A 26498-nucleotide genomic window follows, 5' to 3' on the forward strand; every position below is an offset into this window, starting at 1 on the left:
CCTTGTGCTTGTAAGCATCAAACACATTGAGATAGTCACAACAGTTAGTTTCAAATACATGTGTGGAAGTTAGGCCCTGGTTCTTTCTGCCAGCCCATGCTCCCAAAAATAAGGCTTAGGCTCAAAATATATATTTTCAAATACATTAGACATCTAGCTAGGCTCTTCTCTGACTGGATATAACTTTAACTATCCCATGTTTTCTAGCCTACACTCTGCCACATGCCTGGGGACCTGTGCTCAGGTGCCATGTGTCCACCTCGTCACACCTTTCCAGCAAATCTCCTGCCTCTGGCTCTCCCAGAACCCTTCCTCCTCCCAGATGTTCTACCTCTGCTTTCTGCCACAGGCCATAGGCTTTTTAACTGTCAGGTGATGCATCCATACAAAACACAAGATAATTCTCTGTATGTTTCCCCCTTTTAGTTCAATAAAAGGCTCTTTTTCTTTATAATATAAATTGAATAACAATTCGGAAAGTATTTATAATATCCAGTCCTTATATATGCGGCAACTTAAAGTATTCTATCATCTATCATGTCTTGGTGAGTTCACAAATCTGTATCTAAATCATTTTCTATTCTAACTTGTATTACCAACCTAAAAACATCTAAGACTTAGAAAACCATATTAAATCCTAAACAATAAGCTTATAGTAAGACTATGAACTAGTCTACCAGTCTACTGTCTACCAGTCTACTGTCTACCAGTCTACTGTCTACCAGTCTACTGTCTACCAGTCTACTGTCTAGTCTTCAGTCCCATAGGAGAACTAAGGAGTAAAAAATTACCTGAGTATGTGGGAAGTGCAGGGATGCAGCTTCCAAAAATTATAGAAATGACAGAGACAGCTGAGCACCTTGAGAGTCCCCAATATACTCTATAGTGTTGGAGCATCTGTCTTCAGCCTTCTGGCTCAAAATATCTGACAGACTTTTTGTGAAGCAGGAATTATGAAGGACTTGCTTACCTTGACTTGGCTGAGCTTAACAGTTGACTATCCTGCATTCATTTGTCCCTTTTGGACAGCATTTAGTCTGCAGATGAAATTAGGGCATTTTCTTTGCCTGTAGCTGGCTCACTACAGTTGAAGCAAGTCCCAATACAAGTCCTTCGATGCTCATCATTTTGAAATGGAATGGGGATACTTTCAGAATCGGACCTATCTCATAGTCAAAAGATCTTTTAATAATGAAATAATTCTAAATGTCATACTCTATGGATCTCTGAAAACCATCTTTGAAGACCATCTATTTATAGCATATCTGAGTTCTCAAATATTGTTTATTCTTAGCGATTTTTATTTGAATAGCATCAAAAATATTTTATTGTAATTAACTAAGCTAGTATCTAATATGACCATGAGTTTGACTATTAACTTGCATTACTTAATTATTTAAACAGTTTGCAATAGCAGCCATTAAACAGACTATGACTAAACCTTGTATTTTAAAATGAGTTGCATAGGCATAATACCTATTACACAACAGTTGAACTATACATATGTCATGTAAATCTTAAATTTTGTATCAATATACAAAGATTTATACCAATGAATGCCTTAAACCTGTATCAATATACAAAATTCTGTAACAGTGTAACAAAATACAATCTTAATTCTGCATCAATATATAAAGTTGTCTGCCAAGGTAAGATTATGGTTATAAATTTAGCTTTTGGATTAAGATTAGATTCAGTATTCTATCCCTCTGTCTAATTTATTATATTTCTATATCCTCTGTTTTCCTCTCAACCCCCTTTCCTTTATCTAAGAGAGAAAGAAAGATAGAGAAAAGGAAAGGAAAGATAGAAATCCCTGAGTCTGAGCTCCCAATTAGTTTTCTCCCTGCCACACACCATAATTATTTGTCATCATCTCATGAAATGACAAAGCTGTCCTTTGCAACGTAATGATGGATGGAAAATCATGCTAATGCCACACCTGGAGCGTTGCAGTTGATGTCCGTGATCTACTGACAAGGGTGATCTTACAGCATTTTGAAAGGATCGTGAGAACAGAAGCAGTCACCACAGAATGAAGCAGGGCCACTTGGTAAACACACTCCTTCTTAGAAGTGAAATGATAAAGAAAACAAGATGTGGGACAGCTTAACTGGAAGCAAAATCAAAGGACACATTTGGGTTTTATCGTTAGCTTTATAATGTAGAAATGAAGTTCTTAGGCAAACAAGCTAGAAGCTCCTAGATGGGAAATGGAAAAGCAAAATCCTTGAAGCATGCATGAGAAGTTGTAATTAAGAGCACAAGCTTAGAATTAGCTCAGCAATATAGAGATTCCTTTTAAAGAAAAGAAGACAGAAGTGGCAAGAGGGCTCAGTGGGTAAACGTGTCTGCTACCAAGACTGGTGACCTGAGTTCAAGCAGCAAGACCCATGTCACAGAAAAGAACCCGCTCTAAGGTGTCCTCTGACCTTTACACACACGCCATGGCAAACATGGGTCATGGCACACAGTGCCACAGACATACACCAAAAGAAATAGAATTAAAGTTAAGAATATCTTGAAACTTTATTTAAAAGTAAAAGACAGTGGTACAAAGTTAAGAGAGGAGTTTGGAGGTACAGGGAAGTGAGTGTAAGTGACTTTGATATGATCAAGCAGTGGAAACTGGAGTTGTAGACAGTGTTGTTCACTTGCTTCCAAGTGATGGGCATGGCTGGATGTCAGGGAGCAGAGCATAAAGCACTTGGGGCACCCACAGGAAAGAGTTATGCAGCTAAAATCATGGGTGAGGAAAGTCTTTTTATCCTAGGAAAACACAAAAAGTGAGCTACAGTAGAGCATAAACGTCTATATAAAGTATGCTATTGAAATCATGTTCATATAGTAAAATATCAGCAATAAATATATTGGATGTTAAAATTATATTTAAATGGTAAAATTATAAGAAATTTTTATTCTTTGTATTTTTTAAAATTTTGTATATATGTAAGTGCATAAGCTGCATGTGTGTAGTATTTGTGCTCACATTGGTGTGGGCAGCTGAGGACGCTGGGAGTCCTGCTCTATCATTTTCTAATCCTTTGACCTATACTAAACCTAGAGTTAAGCTGGTAAGCAGTGAGCTCCAGCAGTCTACCAGCTCTACTCTACCCCAAGCCCTGGGGTCAGACCGCTAGATAGCCCTGACATGCTTTTTTGTGTTTATTTTTGTCATTGTTGAGTTTTATTTGTCCGTTTTTGTTGTTGTTGAGACATATTGTCACCATGTTGCCCTGACTGTCTTGGTATTTTCTGTGTAGACCAGACTAGCGGAGAACTCACACAGATCTTTCTCTCTGCCTGATAACCGCTGAAATGAAAGGCATGTGCCACCATGCCCAGCCCACGCCTAGTTTTCTACTTTGGTGTTAAAGATTCAAATTCAAGTTCTCATGCTTGTAGAGCAAGTGTCCTTACCCGGTGAGCTATCTCTCCAGCCCTCTTTGTGCTTTAATAATTTACACAGTGAGTATATAAGACATACTCCAATATAACCCATCCCAGGAATAGACAGGACCTTGTCTATGGCTCAGAGACCAAGCTCAGAAGATTAAGGCAAACTAGCAGACAGCTCAGAACTTTAACAAGGTTAAAGAATCTAGTTGTTTTCAAAGGTCAAGATGTCAAGGAGTTATAAGTGAGATCACTGAGAAACTATAGCTTCACCTCACTGTGCTTTCTTTAATCCTGGTGACTAAACATAGTTAGGCAGGCACCTGTGCAACCAGCAGAAGTGGTAGGATCTCATAGGATCTACAGGAAAGTGAAGGTTTTATGAGGTCGCACTGTTCAGCTGCCCTAAAATAGCCCTGTATCCATTTACTTCTCCCCTCTCATTTACTACTAGCATGTTGTAATCCTTATCCCTTGAAAGAGTTGAAGCAGTATTTTATCCATAGACTGAAAATGTCAAGTATTTGTCCACCTTGATGTTTGGCCTTACAGAAAATTACTACTTACTGACAGATAGTTGCATTTGTTTGTTTATTTGTTTTGTTGTTGGTTTCGTTTTGGTTTTGGGGGATTCATTTGTTTGGTTTTAGGATTTAAGATGTGTTTCCAAAATCTGTTTGTTTATTTCAAGGCCAAAACCTATGGGCCCCACAGGACAAAACCAGGATACTGCAAGTTAAATTTTATTGCACACAACCATGTCCATTTATTTTCATATGATTTGTCTTTCTTTTTGCTATATCATGCTACAACATCTTGAGCTAAATAGTTGAAACACAGATCTTAATAATGTATAAAGATTAAATATATACCATCTTGCCCTTTATAGAAAACTTTGTGCATTTCCTGTACTGTACAAGTTATAAATGTAGCATGTCCTTTAAAAAGGTTTTGAAATTGTTTCTTTTATTAAACATCATTTTGTGGAATAACTGCCCCTGTTACTGTGTTAGGCTACCAGCAAGTTAGCTCATCATTCAAGATTAAAATGGTAGAGGTCGGAGGATTAGCAAAAGCAATGGTCCAGTCTGCACTCCTGCTTGAGAATCAGCTTGTTGAGAAACTCTGGGTTCTTAAAGTTCTGCAGCATCTCTCTACTTCTGGTGTGTATTACTGAGTTTAAACATTTCATTGTCCAACATTTTGCTCTAACAGACTATGCAGTATAACTAGTTTGTTAAATTTAATTTTCAGGAGTTAACTGCACTTTGATGGTGAAAGCCCAAGCAGCCAGCAGAATCTGTGCTCACCTCAACGACCCGGATCCCTCAGGACAGCTTTTGTTTCGTTCATCAGAAGTACTGTGGAATTTATTGGAAAAATCTTCAAAGGAGGAAATTATACAGCAGCTCAGTAACTTGGAATGCCTGCTGTGAGTACATGTAGATAGGAGTGTCTTCTGCCTTGAAGTATAGCTAATGATAGATAACCACAACTTTGAATCTGTGTTCAATTCAATTTTTGACTCATCTGAAGGCTGTGTTTCATGAAATCTTCATACTAAGATGTAAGGGTTTGTTCTGGTACTGCTATGTATTTAAATGCTAAATGCTGGCCTCCAAGATCTGGTTGCCCCTGAGGAGGGGGCATATACACATACTGTGTAAACTTTGCCCCTCAAGTTATCCCTGACTGGTTAATAAAGCCTGTTCTTGGAAGAAGAAAGGGGGAGGAGCAAAGATTCCTGGGCTTACGGTCTGAGACAGGAACAATGAGAAGGAGAGAGGATGAAGAAAGGAAATCACCATGGGATGGATGGATGGTAAGAACATAGATCTGAGAGTTGGCCTGATGGAGTAGGAGCATGGCTAGAAGGAACATGGTGAGTGGCATCTTAAGGATCACCAAAGATAAGTAGACAGAATAGCAGAAAGAGTTAATATCTGCCCAGGTCTAGTGCTCTAAAGCTTATTATAAATCTAAAGGTCTATGTGTCCTTTAATTGGGAAGTAAATGATCTGAAGTGGGGTAGGAACCCCTAATAGATATCTAAAGACAACAAAAAGATGTACCAAAACTCTAGAATACTAATTACCAAAACAAATTCATGCCCAACATGGGGCACAATTTATAAAAGGAATTATCTTTAATATAAATGTAATCAGTGAATTAATCTGGCAGCTTCCCCAATAAGCACATAGAAAGGCTAAGATTTATTAGGCCGCCTGAGCCAAGTACTGAGAAATGATTACTCACTTATAAACTTCTACGCTGGTCAGACGCCCTCCCGGCTACACTCCCATCTCACCTGAGGTTTCATCCTTTCTTCATCCACCTCTCCTCCCCTGATAGTTTCTCCACCTCCCTCAAGGCTTCTTCCTTCACTTCCTGACTCTTTCTCTGCCCCACCCCAAGAATTGGAAGTCCCACCTTATTCTCTCTAAGGCTCTGCATTGGCTCTTTGGCTTTTATTGGCAAGCAGAGAATGAATGAGGAGCAATGTTTATACAAACTTGGGACATAACAAAACCATGTCCAGTTTGAAACAATGAGGGCAGAGTAATCAGCATTTGAATAGCACAGTGGTAAACTTTACACAGTGAACAAAAGCATTATGCCTACATAAGAAGCTATACTTTCATTGTATTGTGAGTTTTGAGATAGGTTTTATGTAGTAAGACTGACCTGGAAATTGCAATGTAGCTGAGTGAGGATGGTCTTCTATTTCTTCTCCAGCACTGGAGTTAAATACATATGTGCCTCCCTGCCCAGAAGTCACACCTGTCTATGTAGGATGCTCTAAAAGTATCTTATTATATAGCTAAATTGTACCTCTACAGATGGATAAAGTAAAAATTAGACTTCTAGAACTATTTATGCATTAAATTTCTGATTAGTATTTACCACCTTTCCTGTTGTATATTTAAAATTGTCACTTAAATGTGCACAAGTTTTCAAATAAGTTTCAAATAATTCACTTATTTAATACATGGTTATTGCCTGTTGTGCTAGAGTCGGTCTGAGATTATAATAATACAACTAAAGCGTAGGTGAGGTAAGCATCATACTTTTAATCCCAGAATTTATGAGGCAGAGGAAGAAATCTCTGGGAGTTCAAGAGTGAGCTCCATGCCAAACAGAGCTACATAGTGAGACCCTGTTTTCAAAAAAATAAATAAGAGCCAAAGAGATAGCTCAGCAGTTAAGGTTTTACAGAGGACCTGGGTTTGGTTCCCAGCACCCACATAGCAACTCACAACCGTTCATAACTCCAGCTTCAGGGGATTCAGTGCCCCCTTGTGACCTCCCTGGGTAACACGCATGCACATGCAGTGAAGATACATCTGAAAGCAAAACACGTTTGTGTGTGTGTGTGTGTGTGTGTGTGTGTGTGTGTGTGTACATATTCTAAAATGGACCTTCTCTTATAGTTATAGAGAAAAATAAGTACATAAGCAATTAAAAGAAAGTATAATAATCATAATGAAAGAAATTTTTGCAAAGTACCACATCTTTTTCAGAATAATATGGATGAATGTTTTTGTTGTCAAGTGACACAAAAACCCAACCCTGCTGTCCTGTTTAGCTTTAACTGTTAATGTGGCACAGTTCTCTGTTACTGAAAAGAGAGTCAGATCAGATTGGCCCGTATGTCTGTGGGTGACTGTCCTTACTGGACACAGCATGAGATGGCGCAGCTCACTGTGGGCGGCACATTTCCTGGTCCATGGTTCACATGGTACAAGAAATCTAGCTAAGGTTCCTCCGTGGTTTGTGCCATGCGTTTATGCCTGAGTTCCTGCACTGAGTTCCCTTCAGTAATGGGCTGTGGTGTGGAAGTGTAAGCCAGACCAATCATTCCCTCCTCTGAGCTGCTTTTTGTCAGTGTTTTATCACAGAAAAGAAACTAGAACACTGACTGATGAGGATGCAGCTTTAAAAAGTGATCTTAGCAAACAAGAGGGCTTAGCTCTTCTCCATCTATTGGTGCTGCCTTCCACTCTTTCGATGTAATTCCCATAGAACCACAATCTAGGGAGAGTGAATGCCTAAATAAGAAATATAACGTTATTACAAAGATAACTGCAAATGGGTCCCAAGAGGCAATAACTGACTGTCTACTAAGAAGTGTGACCTGGAACTGAGCTGGTGTGTGCTCCTCTGCTCATCAGCCTTAGCAGGATCTCAGCCATTAGGATCAGTCACAGGGGAGCATCACACATAGGAAAGAAGTAAAAGTCAGTTTTAGAGGGAAAAAACTGAAAGAAGTTGAGTCTGATGAGAGCAGAAGAGTAGAGGAGACTGCTAAGAGCTGAGGCTCCACTTGGCAAGAACCAAGGCAGCAGGAGCCCTGGGATGCCTGCTAGAAGAGAGGACCTATCCTAAGAATAAAGAGACGCATTGAATGGCTTTGTCATGGCACAGTTAAATCATGTAGAGCTGGCGGGTATGAAGTTACGTCAGTGGATTCTTGTCCGGTACAGTGTTGTGAATTAGGAGCAGGTTGGGTAGGGTAAAAGAAGAGCAATACTTTGGGCAAAGTCGAAAATTAGAAGTAGGACCTTATTGATAAGAAGCCCAAGTATTTCCAGAGATAGGTCTTAGTTTGATCCTTTAACAAAGATTCAGAGAGTTGTAATCTTTTCCTCAGGGTCTTAGGGGGTAGAAATCAATTTAGGGTGCTGAGTTCCAGTAAACCTGCTCTTCCAGCTAGCAGGCTCTGACCCCTGACTCACAGGGAACGAAAGGGACAAGAGAGCTCTCTGGGCTTCCTGCTTGTTGTGAGAACATTGGTTCCTTTATAATGGCTCAACCTTTGTGGTCTAAATGCTTCCCTGAACCTACCTTCCCAATACAGTTCCCACAAGAGAGGGTTTCGACAAATGAATTTTGAAAAAACACATTTTGTGTATAATGATATCCTTTTGTAATATTTTATTTTCTAGGACTTTGAAGGAAGTATTTAAAAATCTGGTTATGAGGGGGCATAGTCACTATGAGCGTCAGCTTAGAAATGATATATTAGTTATCACCACAATTATAGCTCAGAACCCTGGAGCACCAATGATTGTAAGTACGCATCAGATCCTATTCCCTTTAACGGTGAAAGTGGTGGTGGTACTCTAAATTATGTTTTAGTATTTATCTGTGTTATTGTACTGCTAAACTGTATTTTACTATCACAGTGGTCACCACTGCACTTCCAGCCTGCCTTACTGCTGTGTTCCGCTGGAAGCCAGCCCCTGCTCTGCATCTCAGCACATACACATCCGGGCTCTCCGGTGTTTCCTTTCGTTCCTGCCTATCTAGCTTCATTTCTTTTCCGCTGGAAAAGCTTTATCATTTCCTGTGGTACAAATGTGGTACCTGCTCTCAACAAAGTCTCTTGGGTTTCTTTTATCTAAGATTATCGGTAATTTACCTTAATTCTTGAAATTTATGTTCATTGCATATAGAATTCTAGGTTGAAAAAAATCTCTATTAGCACTTGAAAGATAATGTTCCACTGTCTTCTGCTCTCTGCTGTTCCTGGTAAGTACTGGTTATTTGGAATTCTTGAAGTGTTCTTTAAACTGTTTTCAAGATTCCCCCCTTTATCACTGCTGTTCAGTGGGTTTATTAAATGTGCCAGGATGTTATCACTTTTCTGTTTATACTTTAGAGTGTCCTACATATGTAATTTTTTCAGCAAGTCTGAACACATTTGTGTCATTTTCACCAATAATTTTCAGTTTATTCTCTTTCCCCACTTGGTCTAGCATTCCAAATATGTATACATTTAATTATTTTTTGAATTGTCTCATATGGTTGTAGGCTTCTAGTCACTGTTTTCAATAATTTTTCTCTCTGGTCCTCAGATTGGATGGTTGTATTGGTTATATATTTAAATTAACTAAATTTCCTGGTCTCATCCATTGAACAAACACCCCTTTCTAGTGGGTTTGTATTTCAGATGTTAGAATTTCTCTTTTTCTTTTCTTCAGTTCTGGAGGTGAAGTCCAGGACTTTCTGCATGGTAGGCAAGGACTCTACCACTGAGCTACACTCCTAGTCCCCCTTGATTCGTTTTTATCATTTGTTTTATTCAGTTCCCCATTCATTATGAGTATCTTTACTGTGTATTCTGACATAGGCCTCTGGAGAGTGCTTTTTCAGTTTTATTATGAGTAGACATTGGACTTGTCCGCATTCATACCTATGGTGGATTTCAGTTCAGATCTCAGCTTGGTTCTTCTAGCCGTAATCACCATATGTAGGATTATGTGTACTGGGCAGGTCAGGCAGCTCAGAGTCAGAGCCTTTGTGTGCATGTTTGCTTTCTGCTTCTGGCTTTCCCTCTGAGACTGTGCCTTTCATTCTAGTGGCCATGGCTGCCTCAGTTCTCTGATTCCTTTATCCACTTAGACTGTAGATTTATCTTTGAGATTAGCATCTATACACAAGGTGTAGAATAGGATAGCAGTTGGGCTAAAAGCCAATTTTAAGAAGAGTTGGTGTGAGAATCTATACAGTGAATTCTTTAGTCTTTATCCAAGTTCCAACTTCTTCTAATGTACTTTCTCTTGGCTAAGAGAGAAGCACAAGATGAATGCTTTTCATATTTTTGTTTAAAGTTTTTTCATCATAACTACCCAACTATATCAGAAGCAAACTCTCCCTATATTTAAAAATATGTATTTTCATGATTTAGTGTTGTGTATGTGTGTATGAGTGTAGGTTAGTCTATGAGTGCAGGTGCCTACAGAGGCGGAAGATAGTGTTGGACACCTGGAATTGGAGTTACTGGTGTGTGTGAGACACCTAAAGGGGGTTCTGAGGACTGAGCACAGGTCCACACTCTTTAACTCCTCAGCTCTCTCTCTCGAACCCCTCCCTGTACTGTATACTGAACAAACAACTGAATGATTAAGATCACAGTGTTCACGCACCAGCCGTATTACTATACTACCTATAAAGGCCCCAACACCTGACACTGCACATCAAGTGGTCCAACAAAAGAAAAGTCATGGAATTCATACTGTCAAAGCACATAAACCGCCTGACATAACTCCTAGTTAAGTCTTCCACATGTTGATAGACTATGTTTGTCTGACAGGCCATGGCCAGTCAGTGAGTTCTCAGTTCTGCCACTGTCAACATCCCAGTAATTCCTTGAATATAAACCAAAGCAATAACATTCTTACATTTTCAAAGGAGCCATGTGAATCCTGAAGAGGTAGAAAAATCATGCTGTAGATGCAAAATGCCAGTATTATGTGCACCTATAAACATTGCCTAATCCATAAAGTCCAGTTAGCATGTCTCTGTCAAAAATGAATTCCCTGTGCTGAGGTATTTGCAGCTCTGGTCATTCTCCTGGGCCTTTGTGTTAAACAGTGCTGTTTTGCTCTTCCTGGCTGTTCTCTGATGTAAGGATAGTGACAGGGATAAAGGTAACCTTGGAAAGAATAGCTATTGAAAAGAATTGGCCTTTCCACTGCTGTGGTATCACTTAAAGGTAAGAACTAGGTGGGCGTGTGCTGATGTCTCACTCGTGCACATATCACGTCAGGCATTCATGGACTAATATAAAGTACTTCTTGGAGGCTTCAGCAGATTTAAATTAATAAGTAAGCTCGAGCTGTCTAGCCGCGCGGAGGTGCTTCTCGCTCTTGCTCATAACTAGTAGGGTTATAAGTGCGAATGAAGTCCAGTGTGGAATTATACAGCAGCAGTTGAATAGTAGGCAACTGGGCACCCCTAGCTTGATTGCCATTCCAATCTCACCTCTCTGCTTGTTTTGTGTGTTTATAATAGGAATGTGGCTTTACCAGGGATTTGATTCTATTTGCAACTTTTAATGAAGGTAAAAATTGTACCGTCTTGAGCATTTTGGGAGTGTCTTGGTGAGTCTTTTATGTAACTTTAGCTTTCATTTCACTCTCTGTGTTTTTCTCTCACAGTTAAAAGTCAAAATCCTTTGGTAAAAAGTCTTAAGCTTTTTAATTGCTATGAAGATTTTGAACTGAAGAAATTGCTATTCAATATAATTGTGATCTTGTGTAAAGATTTAACTACTGTACAGGTAAAGACTACTCAAAACGGAGAGGTTATTCAAGTTATTCAATGTAATTGTGATCTTATGTAAAGATTTAACTACTGTACAGGTAAAGACCACGCAAAATAGAAAAGTTAATAGAAGCATCTAATATTATACAGCATAGTATTTTTAAATCGTGTTTGCAAATCTTTCATTAGCCAATTCATTTCTGTACCATAGAAAGTAACAACCTTATCAGCTTGAATTATAGTTCTTTAAAATGTCCTTTGCAAACAGTAAACACAAAGGACCACACACACCAAAAAAAAAAAATAGTAGAAGTCGAGAGATGGAACAATATATTCAGATCTTCTAAGAGAACTTAAAACAAATATTTCACACAGCTTAGACCATTCTCTCTCTCTCTCTCTCTCTCTCTCTCTCTCTCTCTCTTTCTCGCTTAAACACCTGGCCTTGCTGCCACTGAGGCAAGCATTCCATCACTAAATCGCCTGCACAGTCTGCACATATGACCGATCGGTTTCCTCCGACTGTCAGGAAAGGGATGATGGAATTGAGAGGAACTGCTGACCTCTGCTATGCATAAAGGTCTCAGACGCTTATGAGCCTGTGTTTTCTCCACACAAGCCTGACATCTTTCACTTCTAGTCACCCATCTCTCTATGTTCTGTGTCACACAGTATTTCAAATGTTGTCCACTGAGTTTTCATAGTGATGCTAGAACTAAGATTCTTGTTCTTACTCAACTCCAAGTCTCATTCTCTTTCAATGTACACCATGAAGTGACATGCTAGTGAATTCAGAAGAGAATTTAAAAAATTCATAATTGTTTCCTAGACTAATGCTAAGTAAGTAGAAAAAATAATATTATATAGGACAGTGTTTTACATTCTGGCAAACTGAAATACGTATTAAGGATTGTATTAACCACTGGCCATTTCTTTTTGCCATTGGTCATTTTATAATTTTTCATGTTTTAATTTTTATTGAAATGCTAGGTTCCATAGAATTATAAAATCTTAAAGCGTCTGGTTAAAAATGACTTGTGACGTGACTGAGAGTCATTGATACGGTGTATCAATTCTTTTATTTGTACATAAGAAACGATTAGCTTGCAGTGCCCTCTTATTGCATTTATGTGCCTTTGAGGGTTAGAGGTGCAGGTGAGTGGGAGGCTGTTGGTCCAGCATTCAAAAGGCCCCTGGTCTGATCCCTAGAACTATAAACAAAGGAAAACTGAAAAATGAGGAGAGAGACACCACCCATTTATTTGCCTCCAACTTCCTACCTCTTTGATGTTGTTGTATATAGAAGCACACATGTGAGTTGCATCAAAAATGATTGATGTATATTTTCTGCTATCATTGGTTGAAGAGCTCACACACCAGGAAAGGAAGTCACTTTTCTTAATGTCCTTGATGGTGCTAGTGTGTTGTCGTTTTGTGTTTCCATGTATTTGGGGTATCTATCGTCAAACAGAAGGGAAATGTTTTGAAATTATCACTGAAACATCAAATTTGAGATCTTGTATTTAATTTTGCTAAATTAAATAAAGCTATTTTAATTATGCTCCTAACAAAGTACATTTTGCCCTTTCTTATAGCTTTTAATCGATGGCAAAGTTATTTTGGCTTTGTTGACCTATGTAAAAAAGCCTGAGAGACTCAAAATTATTGAGTGGTCTGCAGCACAGTATGAAGAACTACAACTGCATGCAATTGCCACCTTGTCCTCAGTGGCTCCTTTGTTAATAGAGGAGTACATGTCATGCCACGGCAATGCTCGGATCCTTGCGTTTTTAGAATGGTGTGGGCATGAGGGTGAGTGCCCTTCAGGTTCTGTCAAGACTCTGTCTGGTCTGCATTTCAGCTAAAATCTCAGCGTTTGCATAGAAAAGCAACAGTTAACAGTGAAGAAAACCATAACAAAGACATTCCTTTAGTGTATTCAGAGTTAATAAACATTGAGATCTTAGGGCTAGAGAGATGGTTCAGCAGTCAGCACCACATACTGTTCTTGCAGAATGCCTGCCTTGGGCTCCAAGCACCTGTGTCACGGAGCTCACGACTGCCTTTAACTCCAGCTCCAGGGCGTTCAGTGACCCATGCAGGCACCTGCATTCATGTGCACAGGACCCCACATCTACACATAATTTAATAAAACAAGTGCTTTATAAACATTGAGATTTAAAAGTTAAATATTAACAAAGATACTAAATATAATTAATAAAAGTTTAAAAAAATTATATATAATTTTCTTCAAATATTTGTATTATGAGGTCTATACAAAGATTATACTTAGGAAGGAAATTAATATGAACAATAATTTCGGATATTCATCCAACAAACATTGTCTACTGAGTGCCAGACAGCTGTTGAAAATACATTTAGGCTAAAGTGGACACAAATCCCTAAATAATTTCATAAAGTTTAAAATCTAGTTATCTAGCCACTGACTCTAAGATATTGTCTGTCAAAGAGAAAAGCCTCGATTTGTGACTGTTATTCAATTCTTGGAAAGAAAATAAATATATTCATGCGCTTACAAATTTGATTAGGAAGATCCAATTTCTTTCTGTCAGTAATGTTTCTCTAGAACACGTTGGAGGCATGAGAAAGCAAGAAAGAAGACTCAGTAAAATTCACTAAGCTATCTATCCATAAACTCACAATCCTCACACCCCGGGCCGCCTGGGTGTTAGCCTTACAGACTATTCACCACCCCACCTGATGAGAAGCATCTTGTAGGATGCATGTCCATTACATCAGCAGTAGCCAGACCCAGACCGTAAGTCCCAGCTACTAAGGTGCTGAGACTCCCTTGATCCCCTGACTTCAAGACAAGCCTGAGCAACCTGTAGAAAGTCGTATATTTATTCACAAAGGAGATAAAATCTTTATCTTTTGTATGTTCTACCTTCTAAAAAGTTGCTAAACTTAGCCTTATTAAATTAGTAAATAAAACTGTTCTGAACATAGTTCACATTGTTTTATATTTACAGAACACTCCAAGGCAAAATGGAAAATGCTACCTCATAAGAAGATGTGTAGCTAACAGTTACTGGTGCCTCCTGTGTGCTGGGCCTCACTTACTTTGCAGAGTCCCTCATTCATTCCTACCTCTGGTTTGTCAGCTGGGCAGAACTCAGTCTGGGATGTGACATGTGTTTCTGACCGCATAATAAAGGCAAAGCAAAGATTTAACTCAGACTCTATCATAACACACAGTAGTGCTTGAATTCTTTTAAAAATCCTTAACCTAAGGCTACTTATAGAAGGACCTTTGAAATAATGTATTACAACAAAAAGGAAAGAGAATATTAGGAATGTACCCAGTTACTAGAGTGCCTGCGGAGAACCTGGTATGTCATGTACCTATAATGCCAGCACTTAGGAGGTAGAGGCAGGAGGACCAGAAGTTTGAGGCCATCCCCAGCTACCTAACAGGTTCAAGACCAGCTTAGGACCCATGAGGCTCTGTCTCAAAATGGAGAGAAAATTGTACTTTGCTTTTTATCAAAACTCCCCATAAAACTGTAGTAATTAAAATGATGGGGCACTATTCTGGGGATAGACCAATGTGTCGACTGCATGTGAGAGATGGCATTTTTGGAGACACTAATAGTCTGTGAGAGGAGGATCATGTGGAAGCAATGGCTCCTCCTTAGGAAAATGAAAAATTTAGATTCTCTCACCTTGTTTAAAAAAATCAAAACAGTTGCAAAATGAAGGCTTAACTCTGAACACCTAAACTGTAAGACTCTTAAAGAATCTGTGACAGATATCATTCAAGAATGTAGGTAACAATCATATGGATTACAAGCAAATCTATAATGAAGTCTGTACATACTCACCCATACTTTGACGCAGCTACTACTCTTTGATATAGAATCCAAGTTGAACTTTCTAAAAAAAATGTGTATTTTAGCAAGAAGGTAATTCAGCTAACAAGCATAGAAAAGATGGGGGATTGCTATGTTACTCAGAAAGTTTCATATATTCTGAAAATATTTTAGTTGCTCAACCAGAGAAGTAATAAGAGAAATGCAGGTTAACCTAAAAAGAGCTACTATATAACATTTAACAGACATAACAAAAAATCAATTGGTTTTGTGCATCGTGTCCATTTGGTAACTTTCCTAAGATTCAGGTATCATCTCCTGTATGACTTTGATCACTTGGAGAACCCCTTCTCCATGCAGGACGAGGACAGAATGTTCAATGTAGTGTTCGTACCAGTGAGTGGATAAACTGTGATTTGTTTTTAAATGAATGCTGAAGCCAACTAAAATAATGACCCAAGTCTGCATATGATACTGTAAATAATTTTAAAAGATTTATTACTTTTATTTATTATTATTTTTAATTAATTGTGTGCACACATGTGAGTGGAATTGTTCCTAGAAACCAAAAGTATCAGGTCCCCTGGAGTTGCAGGTGGTTATAAGCTACCCACTGTGGGTGCTGGAAAGTGAGTTTGGATCCTCTGGAAGTACAGTGTGTATTGTTTATTGCTCTAGTCCCCGGTGTGAGTAATTTTTAAAAACATGGCATTTACTAACAGAACATTGCAAGAGGCACAACAATGATACCTTTGGGTAAAATTTTAGGAAGCATATTTCCTTTCTGAGACTAGAAAGAAATGGAAGAGCCAATATTTCTGTAAAAAAAAAAAAAAAGAAAAAAGAAAATGATTGGATTTTAATGTCTGCTTAAATATATAGACATTTAAAATATATTGTATGTTGTTTTGTTTATAAATGAGAACATTTACTTGAAATGTTTCAAGCTTTGGGTTTCTTCGTATAAATTAAATGATTAATTTTCCCACAGATTCCTACTTCATTCATGGCAACAGTTTCCATGGTACAGGGGGCCGTGGAAACAAGTTTGCACAGATGCGTTACACTTTAAGACTCCTCAGAGCCATGGTTTATCTTGAAGATGAGACTGTGAACAAGGACCTTTGTGAAAGGGGGGTTATTCATCAACTGATAGGTAAAATATCACATGGCAGACCGTTGGGGGAAAGTTTGGTATTTGTAATTCTAAAAGCTTTGTATGACATTTTTTTTATACAAATTGATTCTATGAATGAACATATCCTTACTATTTTCCTGGGTTTTTTTTTTTTAATCTTGTTGATAGCAAGCAATTCTCTTTTATAATCATTGACCCTTTAAACATTTATTTACTCAGTTCGAGACTACTTTATTAAGCAGTACCTTTTTAATTTTAGTGAACTATTGTTAGGTCTCATTTTTCTGGTAATGAGATTTCCACTTCTGACCAAGCAGTGTAGACCCAAAACAGATAAAAGTTTCCATTCCATTTAGAATAACTCACACATTTGTGTGTAGAGCAAAATATCCCAGAGTCTCTTTTCTAAAACAAATACTAGAAAATTCATGAATTTCAACTTCCAGTTCAAACTGCTTTGCCTTTTATTCTTTGAAGATACGTAGTCCTCCAGCCCTCCCATCCCTAGCTCTGAAAAGTGCCGTCTCAGACATTGCTTCATAGAAATGCCATGTAGCTGGCCCTCTGCAGTCTAACTTTCCGAATCCACATGGTCAAACAACCAGAGAAGTGTCTATCTGAGCAGAAAAAGACTTTTCTTGTCATTACTCTGTAAGTAGTGGTTTATAACAAATATTAGCATAGCATTTCCATTGTACTAGGAATTACAAGAAATTCTCAGGTGATTCAAAGTATACAATGATATACATACAGTTTCATATGCAAATTCTATAGACTTTCCTGGGTTTTGGCTTCTCAAGAGCATCTGTACTCTGCCCATGTTAACTCTCTGTTGCCATGGTAGATAACCAGAAGAAACTGGCTCACGGGTTTATAGATCTCCACACATGGTACATTTGGCTTAATGTTTTGGAGCTGTGGCAAAGCATTATGTCATGCTGACCTGGAAGTAAAAGAGAAACAGGAAAAGGCCAGGTTCCCATCACCATCTCTTCCAGTAGGCCACACCACTTCAATATCATACCACTTCCCAACACATAGCCCTCTGGGGGCCAGTCTTTTAAAGACCCCTTCACTTGTTAAAATATTTTCATGCACACTGGCAACGATCCACCGGCTTCTGCCTCTTGAATTGTGGGATCAGAGGTCTGCACTTCCATTGTGTTGAAACAAATAAATTGAAAGTGAAGTCATGTACAAACATTTATCTTTATTCCAGATGGGCTTAAAATAACTCAACACGAAGTACATTTTAATCACAATTATGTACATTTTATTGCACAAAATTCAGTCCAAGGAATTCATTTTTTCGTCATTAGATGTCCAATGCGCTATCCATTGCACTACAGAGCCACCTCCAAGGGATTCATTTTTAACTGGAAATGCAGTCTTTGTATCTCCAAGAGAAATAGTCATCCCACCTGAGCTGAGGGAATGTGTTAGGGGGAGGCATAGCAAACAGCAAGTTTTCTCAGGACATTTTTCCTTTCATTCAAAGTTGACTTTTGTTACACAGTTTTTAGATGGAGGAGTCTTGTCTTTTTTTTAACCTAGCAGGGCTTTGTAGCAGTTCCATCCTCAAGAATATAGAAAGTGCATTGCATACCCATGAAATAAGCTTTCTCCAAAGATGGAGAGAGTAAAACCTGTATCAATCAGGATGCTGGGAAACATGCCCTGCTAAGAACTAAAGAAAAACATGGCATGTCTTACCTTGTACCCGCAGCTAGACACTTAGAGGCTTAGTTATTTTCAAATTTGAGCAGTCTTAATTGTAGAGTCAGTGGATCGTAGTTTCAGGAAGGAATGAAAATTGTCCCTTCAAGCAAAGAGGTATTGTGAGCAAGAGATACAGTGCTGAAATATGCAAGATACCATGTTCATAGAAGGCATAAATGGAGCCCAAGTTTCATAAGACAAGTATGAGATAGAGTTAATTGTGCAACTAGTGACCAAGCTGGAAAAATTTTTGAGTAGAAAATAAGAATTTGAATTCCATACTTCATAGGGAGAGATTAACAATTTTGTTTAGCTAGTCTGTCAATACAATGCTGTGGGCTTTTTAAATTTTAGTATAATTTTGTGTATATGTATGTATGTATGCATGGTGTGTGTGTGTGTGTGTGTGTGTGTGTGTGTGTGTTCAAATTGCCATAATTCACATGTGGAGGTCATAGGATCTCTTTGTGGAGTCATTTCTCTTCTTCCATCACCTAGCATAGGATCAAGCACACGTTACCAGGCTTTTCCAACCCAGCATCTTTGCACACAGATCCACCTCCCTGTCCCTAATTCTATATTTTAGAAAGAATGGAACAGAGACAGTAAAGGCAGAGAGTCCAAGGTACTTTTAAAAAATGAAGAAAAATATTTTTATTAGCACACTGTGTGCTCTAGCTCAAAGGCCATAATTTCCACCCCTGATAGGGAAGTCAGATGAGGTAATCTTGAAAGAGAATTGTAGCCAGCTATGACAGGATTTCTGTGATACCTCTAATAAAGGAACACAGATGTGTGCTGTGCTCCCACTCGTCACCCTTCCTCCTGAAAGGATGGTGCCAGAAGCAGCGGTGCCAATAGACTGCTGGCTTCCTTGGGAATCACTCCATAGTTTCCTGTTAATGACAGTGTGCTCTTTACCAGCTTAAAGAGACTTCCTAAATCCTGAAAGCTCAAAGGAGCTCCATTTTAGAGATAATTTTATTGTGAATGCCACCTGATCAGGGCAATGACTGTTGAGTCACTTTCAGGCTTGTTTGCAAGGGGAGGATTTTTAAAGTTCATGGAATCCTGCCTAAAGTTGCAGAAGTCGTTCTCCTTATGTAGACTTGAAGAGAAGATATAGAAGAAGAAAGACAACAAAACAGAGATAGAACACACACTTAGAAAGGTCTCCCACATGTGTTAGCAGCTAACCAGAAAGAAAGGAGGAGATATGACAACTTACAGTCAGACATTTTGATAACAAATTTGCAGAAGCATTTATCTACACTGCGTGGAACTACATGATTTTAAACAAAATTTATTGGTCTAAATAAGTTGTTAAGTTGTGATTTAGTGACATTCCACATATTCTGTACTAACATTTCTACATATGCAACACTGATAATTATACTGAGATATTTTATACCCGTGTGGATGTATATGTATATATGTGAACTTCTTTGTGAGACAATTGACCTAAATGCTTGAGAAATCCATTTACTACCCTCTGTCCATAGCTTCTAGGTTACCATGCAATGAAATTAGTCCCTTCTGTAGTAAAATGGTTTCTCTACCTGAAAAACCTTAGGATTTTTTAAAAAATTATTCTCATATAATACACATCACATATATCATATATCAATCATGTATAATAATCAGGTAACAGACAGACAGATTAATATATGATCTGAACCAGAGTTTGCTTCCCCTTCCCCCTCCCAGTTCCTTCCCCCTACTTCTCCCTGCCCCCATGCATTTCTTTTACATTTTCCTTCAGAAAAAGTCAGGCCTCCCAGGGATATCAGCCAAACATGGCATATCAGGTTGCGATCAGACTAGGAACCTACTTTCTTATTAAGCCCGGAAGAGACAACCCAGTAGGATCCCAAAAGGGTCCCAAAGCTGGCAAAAGAGTCAGAGACAGTCCATGCTCCTAATGTTAGGGGTCCCACAAAAAGACCAAAGTACACAAGTGTAACATATATGTAGCGGGCCTAGATCAGACCCATGCAGTCTCCCTGATGTCAGTTCAGTGTCTGTAAGCCCCTATGAGCACAGATTAGTTGGTTCCGGTTCCATGAGTTTTCTTATACTGTCCTTGACCCAGATGGCTCCTACAATCCTCCCTCCTCCCTCTTCTGTGGGATTCTACAAAACTCAACCTTAGGTTTGGCTGTGGGTCTGTGCATCTGTTTCTATCACTTGCCAGATGAAGTTTCTCTGATGACGATTATGCTAGGTTCCTGTCAATGAGTATTGCAGAATATCGAGTATTAAGAATATTGATTTCATTTTTTTCTAGTGGGGTTTGGTTCTATTTTGAGTCATTGAGCTATCAGCCTTTGGTTCTTGTCCTTCCAGTATTTTTGAGGTCACTTATGTATATAGTCATATCATCTGTGAATAGCCGTGCTCTGACTTCTTCCTTTTCAATTTGTATCCTCTTTGTCTTCCTGCTCTAGCTAGAACTTCAAGTATGGAGTGGACAGCCTTGTCTTGTTCCTGGTTTTAGTGGAATTGCTTTGGGTTTCTTTCTATTTAATTTGATGTTGGCAATTGGCTTTCTATATATTACCTTTATCATGTTTATTATGTTTATCGTGAAGGGATGTTAGATTTTCTCAAAGGGTTTTTCAGCATCTAATGAGATTGCCGAGTGTTTTTCTTTGCTGTATGGTGAATGAAATTGATAAATTTTTATGTTGAACCATTCCTGCTTCCATGGGATGAAGCCTACTTGATTATGGATCTTTTTGATCATGGATGTTTTGTGCATATTTTTATTAATTTTGTACTAATGTTCATGATGGAAATTTGTAATTCTCTTTCTTTATTAGTCTTATGCAGTCCTGGTAGCAGGAAATTGACAGAGCAAGGTCTTCTGCTGGAGTCATGGGCCAAGATATGGAGATTGAGGAAAGCTCAGAGGACTCTAAGAGTGTGGGTGGGCTGGGGACTTGGTCTTACTTGGGGTTCTGGGTACCAGTGTGGCCTCCAGTAGAGAAGGCGACTTCTGCTAGAGTTGTGGGTAAGAATATGAAGACAAGGGGTGGGGGGAGTGCTGCTGGGAAACTTAATGAATGCTTCTATTTTCATAGGGGCTATGTGCCTATTTAAATAGTTTATCTGATCTTGATTTAACTTTGGCAACCTGTGTCTATCAAGTATTTTTTTTTGGGGGGGGGTTCCAATTTTGTAGTATTCAGGTTTTTGAAGTATGACCTAATGATTCTTTGGATTTCTTTGATAACTGTTGTTATGTTTCCACTTTCGTTACTGACTTTGTTAATTTGTATATTCTCTCTGTGTCTTTTAGTAAGTTTTGGTAAGAGTTTATCTTGTTAATTTTTTTCGAAGAACCAACTCTGTTTCATTGAATCTTTTTATTGTTTGCTTTGTTTCTAACGTATTAATTTCAGTCCTGAGCTTGACTATTTCCTGCCCTCTACTTCTCTTGGGGGTGTTTGCTTTTTATTGGTCTAGAGCTTTTAGGTGTGCTGTTAAGTTACTAAGTATGAGATCTCTCTAATTTCTTTATGAAGGCACTTACTTAGTGATGTGACCTTTCCTCTTCCACTTTCAATGTGTCCCATAAGTTTGGACATGTGCATTCATTTTCACTGAATTCTTGGAAGACTTTAGTTTCTTTCTTAATTCTACCTTGAACAGTCATTGGGTAGAGAGTTCTTCAGTTTCCACAAGTTGGTAAGCTTTCTATTGTTTCTATTGATGTTGAAATCCACCTTTAAGAAACAGAGGTCTGCAGAGCTCTCAGGGACTAAACCACTACCCAAAGAGTACACATGGACAGACCCATGGCTCCAGCTGCAAATGTAGCAGAGGATGGCCTTGTTGGGCACCAATGGAAGGAGAAGCCCTTGGTTCTGCCAAGGCTGGAACCCCCAGTGCAGGGGAATGTCAGGGCAGGAGGTGGGAAGGGGTAGGTAATTGGGTGGGAAGAAGGGGGGATGGAATGGGGGGCTATGAGTGGGAAAATGGGAAGGGGGATAACATTTGAAATGTAAATAAAAATATCCAATTTTATAAAAGGAAAAAAGAAACAGATCTGGTAGGATACAGGGGCTTATTTTGATTTTCTTGTATCTGTTGAGATTTGCTTTGCAACCAAGTATGTGGTCAATTTTAGAGAATGTTTCATGAGGTGCTGATAAAAAGGTGCGTTGTTTTGTGTCTGGGTGAAATGTTGTATAGGTGTCTGTTAGCTTCATTTTGTTCATGCTGCCCATTAGCTCTGTCTCTGCTTAAGGTTTTGTCAGGATGATTTGTCCTTTGGTGAGACTGGGGTATTGAGGTCTCCTCTCCCTCTACTATGTTCAGCTGGTGTGTGATTTAAGATGTAGTGATGTTTCTTTTACAAGTTTGGTTGCTCTTGTCTTTGGGGCACACATGTTCAGAATTGAGACATTTCCTTCACAGAGTTTGCCTTTGATGAGTATGAAGTGTACTTCTCCATCTCTTTTGATTAATTTTGGTTGAAAATCTGTCTTGTTAGATATCAGAATGGCTATACCAGCTTGCTTTTTGGATCCATTGGCTTGGAAATTTTTCTTCTATGATTTTATTAAAATATTTACTGGATCTTGGAAATGGTATTCTTTTCCTTCCATCCCTGTTATACCTTAGTTTGTTCTTTTTGTAGTGTCCCAGATTTCCTGAATGTTTTATGTCAGGAATTTTGAAATGTTAACATCTTTGGCCCATGTATCATTTTCCCTCATCTTCCACACCTGAGGTTCTCTCTTCTACTCTTGTGTTCTGTTGGTGATGTTTGCATCTACTGTTCCTATTCTCTTCCCGAGGTTTCCCATCTCCAGGGTTGCCCCAGTTTGTGCTTTCTTTATTGCTTCTATTTCCATTTTCATGTCTTAAACATTTTTATTCATTTCCTTCACCTGCTTTTTCTTGGTTTGATTGGGTTTCTTTAAATGATTTATTCATTTCCTTCCCATTGTTTTCCTGGATTTCTTTAAGGGATTTATTCATTCCTCCTTTACCATTTCATAAAATTGGTTTGAAGGTCATTTTCTTGTGCTTCAGATGTATTGGAATCTCCAGGGCCTGTGGTAGGATGGCTGGGCTCTGGTGGTGCCATATTGCCCTGGCTGGAGTTAATTTTGTTCTCAAACTGGCCTCTGTCACCTGGGTGTGGGCTAATTATAGGTTTATAAGCCATTTTCAGAGTTTGTCTATTCTAGGTGGATTCTGGTTCAGGGAATGGGCAAACTATGTAACTGCTGGGTTGGGATTTTGAGATTCTGGGAACTAGGATGGCCTCTGGGGTGGACTTCTGCTGGAGTTGTGGGCTGGGATATGGTGATGGGGGGTGGGGTGCTGTTGCCAAGCTGGGCAGGCTCTGAGGAAATATTGGATGTGTGTGGTTCTGCATATGGTCATGGCATCTGGTAGAGGAGGGGGATTCTGCTGAAGTTGTGGGCTAGAATGTGGAAAATCTTCTTAAAACTGAGTTTCCTAATAGTAAATAATAAAAACATATCTAATAATTACCTTCTTTAATTGTTCTCTTACCAGAAATCTTTAAAACTATGATGAGCAGACCTGCTGAGAAGGAAGAGGCCATTGCCTTAGAAATCCAGTCTGACACATTACTTATTCTGTCAGGTCTTTGTGAGAATTATATCCAGAGGAAGGTATGTAGTGTAGAACCGGTGCTCAGGTCTCCCAGTCCCCAGTGCCCATTCGTGTTCCCCTTTTTCTAATCTTCGTCAGTGTGAGATGTGGGATGACTCAGCATTTAACACAGTTGGCCTAATCCTGGCAACCTGAGTTCCATTTCTGGAATCCCCAAGACAGAAGGAGAAGCTTGTCTTTGACCTCTAAACATGCATCATAACACACACCTGCCCATACAAATGCACAATTAATAAATAAATAAAATGTAAAACCTAACTAACCTTTAATATGTTTAGAGTATGGTTACATACATACTATGAAATGTGCAAGGCTTGAATATATGTTTCAATAGATTTTTTGAATGTGCATAGCATGTTTTATCAATACTCCAATTGAAACGTAATATACATCTTTAAGTACACTCTCTTACAGGTGTCACATTTACTTATCTGCCCTGCAGCCACAGACCTATAGATTAGTTTTGCCAATTCGGATGAGTGAAATCACACAGAATTTGGTCTTGTGTGTGTTTTTGTTATCCAGAAAGAAATTGCATGTGTTTCTGGAGTGTATTCATAGTGTTACATGTATCATTTCATTTTATCACTAAATTGTAATCTATGACTTATCGAAACCTGTTTATCTTGTACTTTAGTGATAAGCACTTAGGCTTTTTGTATTTGGACTGGTTAAAACAAAGTTTCAGGGAACACTCTTGAACCAGTCTTTCAGGGAAATATAATGCTTTCACTTCTGAGTAAAAACCTAGGACTAGAATTACAAGATTTTAAAGTAGCCAAGCAGCTATGCATATTAGGCTGAATTTTCAGAAACATTGCTTGGAGTTTCAATTGTCTTTATATCTAAAACTAGAACTTTAAAACAATGGTTTAATCCTCTTTTATACTTATTAGCTTGTAGTAAACTATTGATAATTATGAGTGATAAATTGATAATTTCATTATCATAAAATGATAATTTTAATAAGAGACAGAATTGGGAAGATAAAAATTTAAAATTTCAATAGATTTTTAATTTTTAGATTTATATATCTTCTTTGGGCTTTGTCACAGGTATGTCTGGGCACCATATGCATTCCTGGTACTCAGAAGAGGCATTGGATCTCCTGGAGTTATGGAAGTTTGTGACTGCCGTTTGGGTGCTAGTACTCAAACCCAGTTTGTCTGAAAGAGAACAAGTGCTCCCAGGTGCTGAGCTACCGCTCTAGTGCCATAAATAGATTTTAAGGAGAGGCAATAGGAAGAGAAAGATAGGTCTGGCTCCAAACCTTGACATATAATGTACTATTCTTTTCTGTCCTGATGCTCATCTAGAATCATAATCATGATCAAAATAGGAACTAGAGGAGAACAGCATGACAGTGAGAAACAGAATTGGTAAGGGGAGAAAACTGAGTGGTGATGAGTTTATATAAGTCATTAAAGGTTGACTTGTCACTCATCTACTTATTCCTCTCTGGAGAACATCTGCCATGACACATATGGATGCCTGCTATTCACTTGACATGACTCTAGGCCGCATTCACCCCGATGTGGAAGAAGTCATGGATAAGTTTTATATTGTTTACATTTTCAGATAGAAAAATTACTAAAAACACTAAGCTAGCACACTGATTTTAAAGTGATTGACTTTATAATTTACCACAAAGAACTAAGAATGAATGAGCACACTCTTTAGAAACCAACTACATTTTATATTACTTTATGTGCATGAGTCTTTGACCTGCATGTATACCTGCATGTATACATGTATACCACATGTGTGCTTGGTGGCCTCCATGTCAGAGGGATTGGCTTCCCTGAAATGGGATGACTGTGGGATTGATGGATGTGGATTCTAGAGAACCACATCTGATAGAACAGCAGCAAGTTCTCTATAAAATGCTATACCGCCCCTCTTATCTCTGGGTGAGTTCAATTTTTAATTGTTTTAAATTCCTAGTTTAGAAACTAGCCATCCTAGTTTGAAAAACAACCAAACCATTGCTAGTATTATTTTTCTGGTAGAAAAATAGTTTTAAAAGGATAGGATGATGTAGAGAACAGAACAATTACATATTTGTTCCAAGAAATGATGTAAACAACTCTCTTCGACAGGAAATGTTCGGAACTGAAGGAGTTGACATAGTTCTCCACGTAATGAAAACAGACCCCAAGAATTTACAGAGGGGCTTAGGCTACAACGTCCTTCTTTTCAGTACATTAGACAGCATTTGGTGAGTATTACTGTGACTAAGTGAACACCCTAATATAAGAAAATTAAGTTTACCGCTACCCTTTTCTTCCTCAGAATTACACTAGAGGATAAGTCTGGGCCTTCTCTGCTAGATGGCCTGAATGAGAGTTTGTGAAATAACCAAGCCAGTCCATCACTCAAGTAGAAAAACCACTCATCTGAAAAGTTAATTGCTTATTGTGATTAATTCCATTGCACTTTGGTGCCGTCTGGGAAAACAGAAGCGTCACCATTGCTTATGCAGGATGATCCTTCTGCTTTGGCTCCTAGGCACCGAGCTCTGTTCCAGTGACAATCACCTAAATGTTCGATAATTCTGTGTTGTTTAAGTAATTATGAGTTTTAAACATACCTGGACATTTGGTATAATAATTATTTTTCTTGTACCTTTTCCTTCTTAGCTTTTATTGATAACTTAGATGGATTAAATGTTGTCAGAGTTCCCCAGAGAAAGAAAATTAATATGTGCT

At 38.5% G+C, this 26498-nt stretch overlaps 1 protein-coding gene across 18 annotated transcripts in view; it reads left to right on the forward strand.

The window, feature by feature from the left end:
* Cfap69 (cilia and flagella associated protein 69) overlaps positions 1 to 26498 on the forward strand; it is a 72964-nt gene that overhangs the window by 29945 nt on the left and 16521 nt on the right. For 8 of the 18 annotated variants that reach the window (NM_001431975.1, NM_001431973.1, XM_087655443.1 and 5 more), the window contains 9 exons: positions 4410 to 4559; positions 4651 to 4828; positions 8343 to 8466; positions 11194 to 11242; positions 11340 to 11461; positions 13041 to 13257; positions 16270 to 16434; positions 23671 to 23789; positions 25890 to 26008. In NM_001431975.1, the coding sequence (NP_001418904.1) occupies positions 4410 to 4559; positions 4651 to 4828; positions 8343 to 8466; positions 11194 to 11242; positions 11340 to 11461; positions 13041 to 13257; positions 16270 to 16434; positions 23671 to 23789; positions 25890 to 26008 (1243 nt within the window). Of the gene's footprint in view, positions 1 to 3263; positions 3424 to 4409; positions 4560 to 4650; positions 4829 to 8342; positions 8467 to 11193; positions 11243 to 11339; positions 11544 to 13040; positions 13258 to 16269; positions 16435 to 23670; positions 23790 to 25889; positions 26009 to 26498 lie in introns of those variants that run through there. The other 10 variants (NR_197260.1, NR_197257.1, NR_197262.1 and 7 more) reach the window with 8 other exon arrangements.

This window comes from Rattus norvegicus, chromosome 4, assembly GCF_021556685.1.
Source record: "Rattus norvegicus strain SHRSP/BbbUtx chromosome 4, alternate assembly SHRSP_T2T, whole genome shotgun sequence".
In the NCBI taxonomy this organism is placed as follows: Eukaryota; Metazoa; Chordata; class Mammalia; order Rodentia; family Muridae; genus Rattus; species Rattus norvegicus.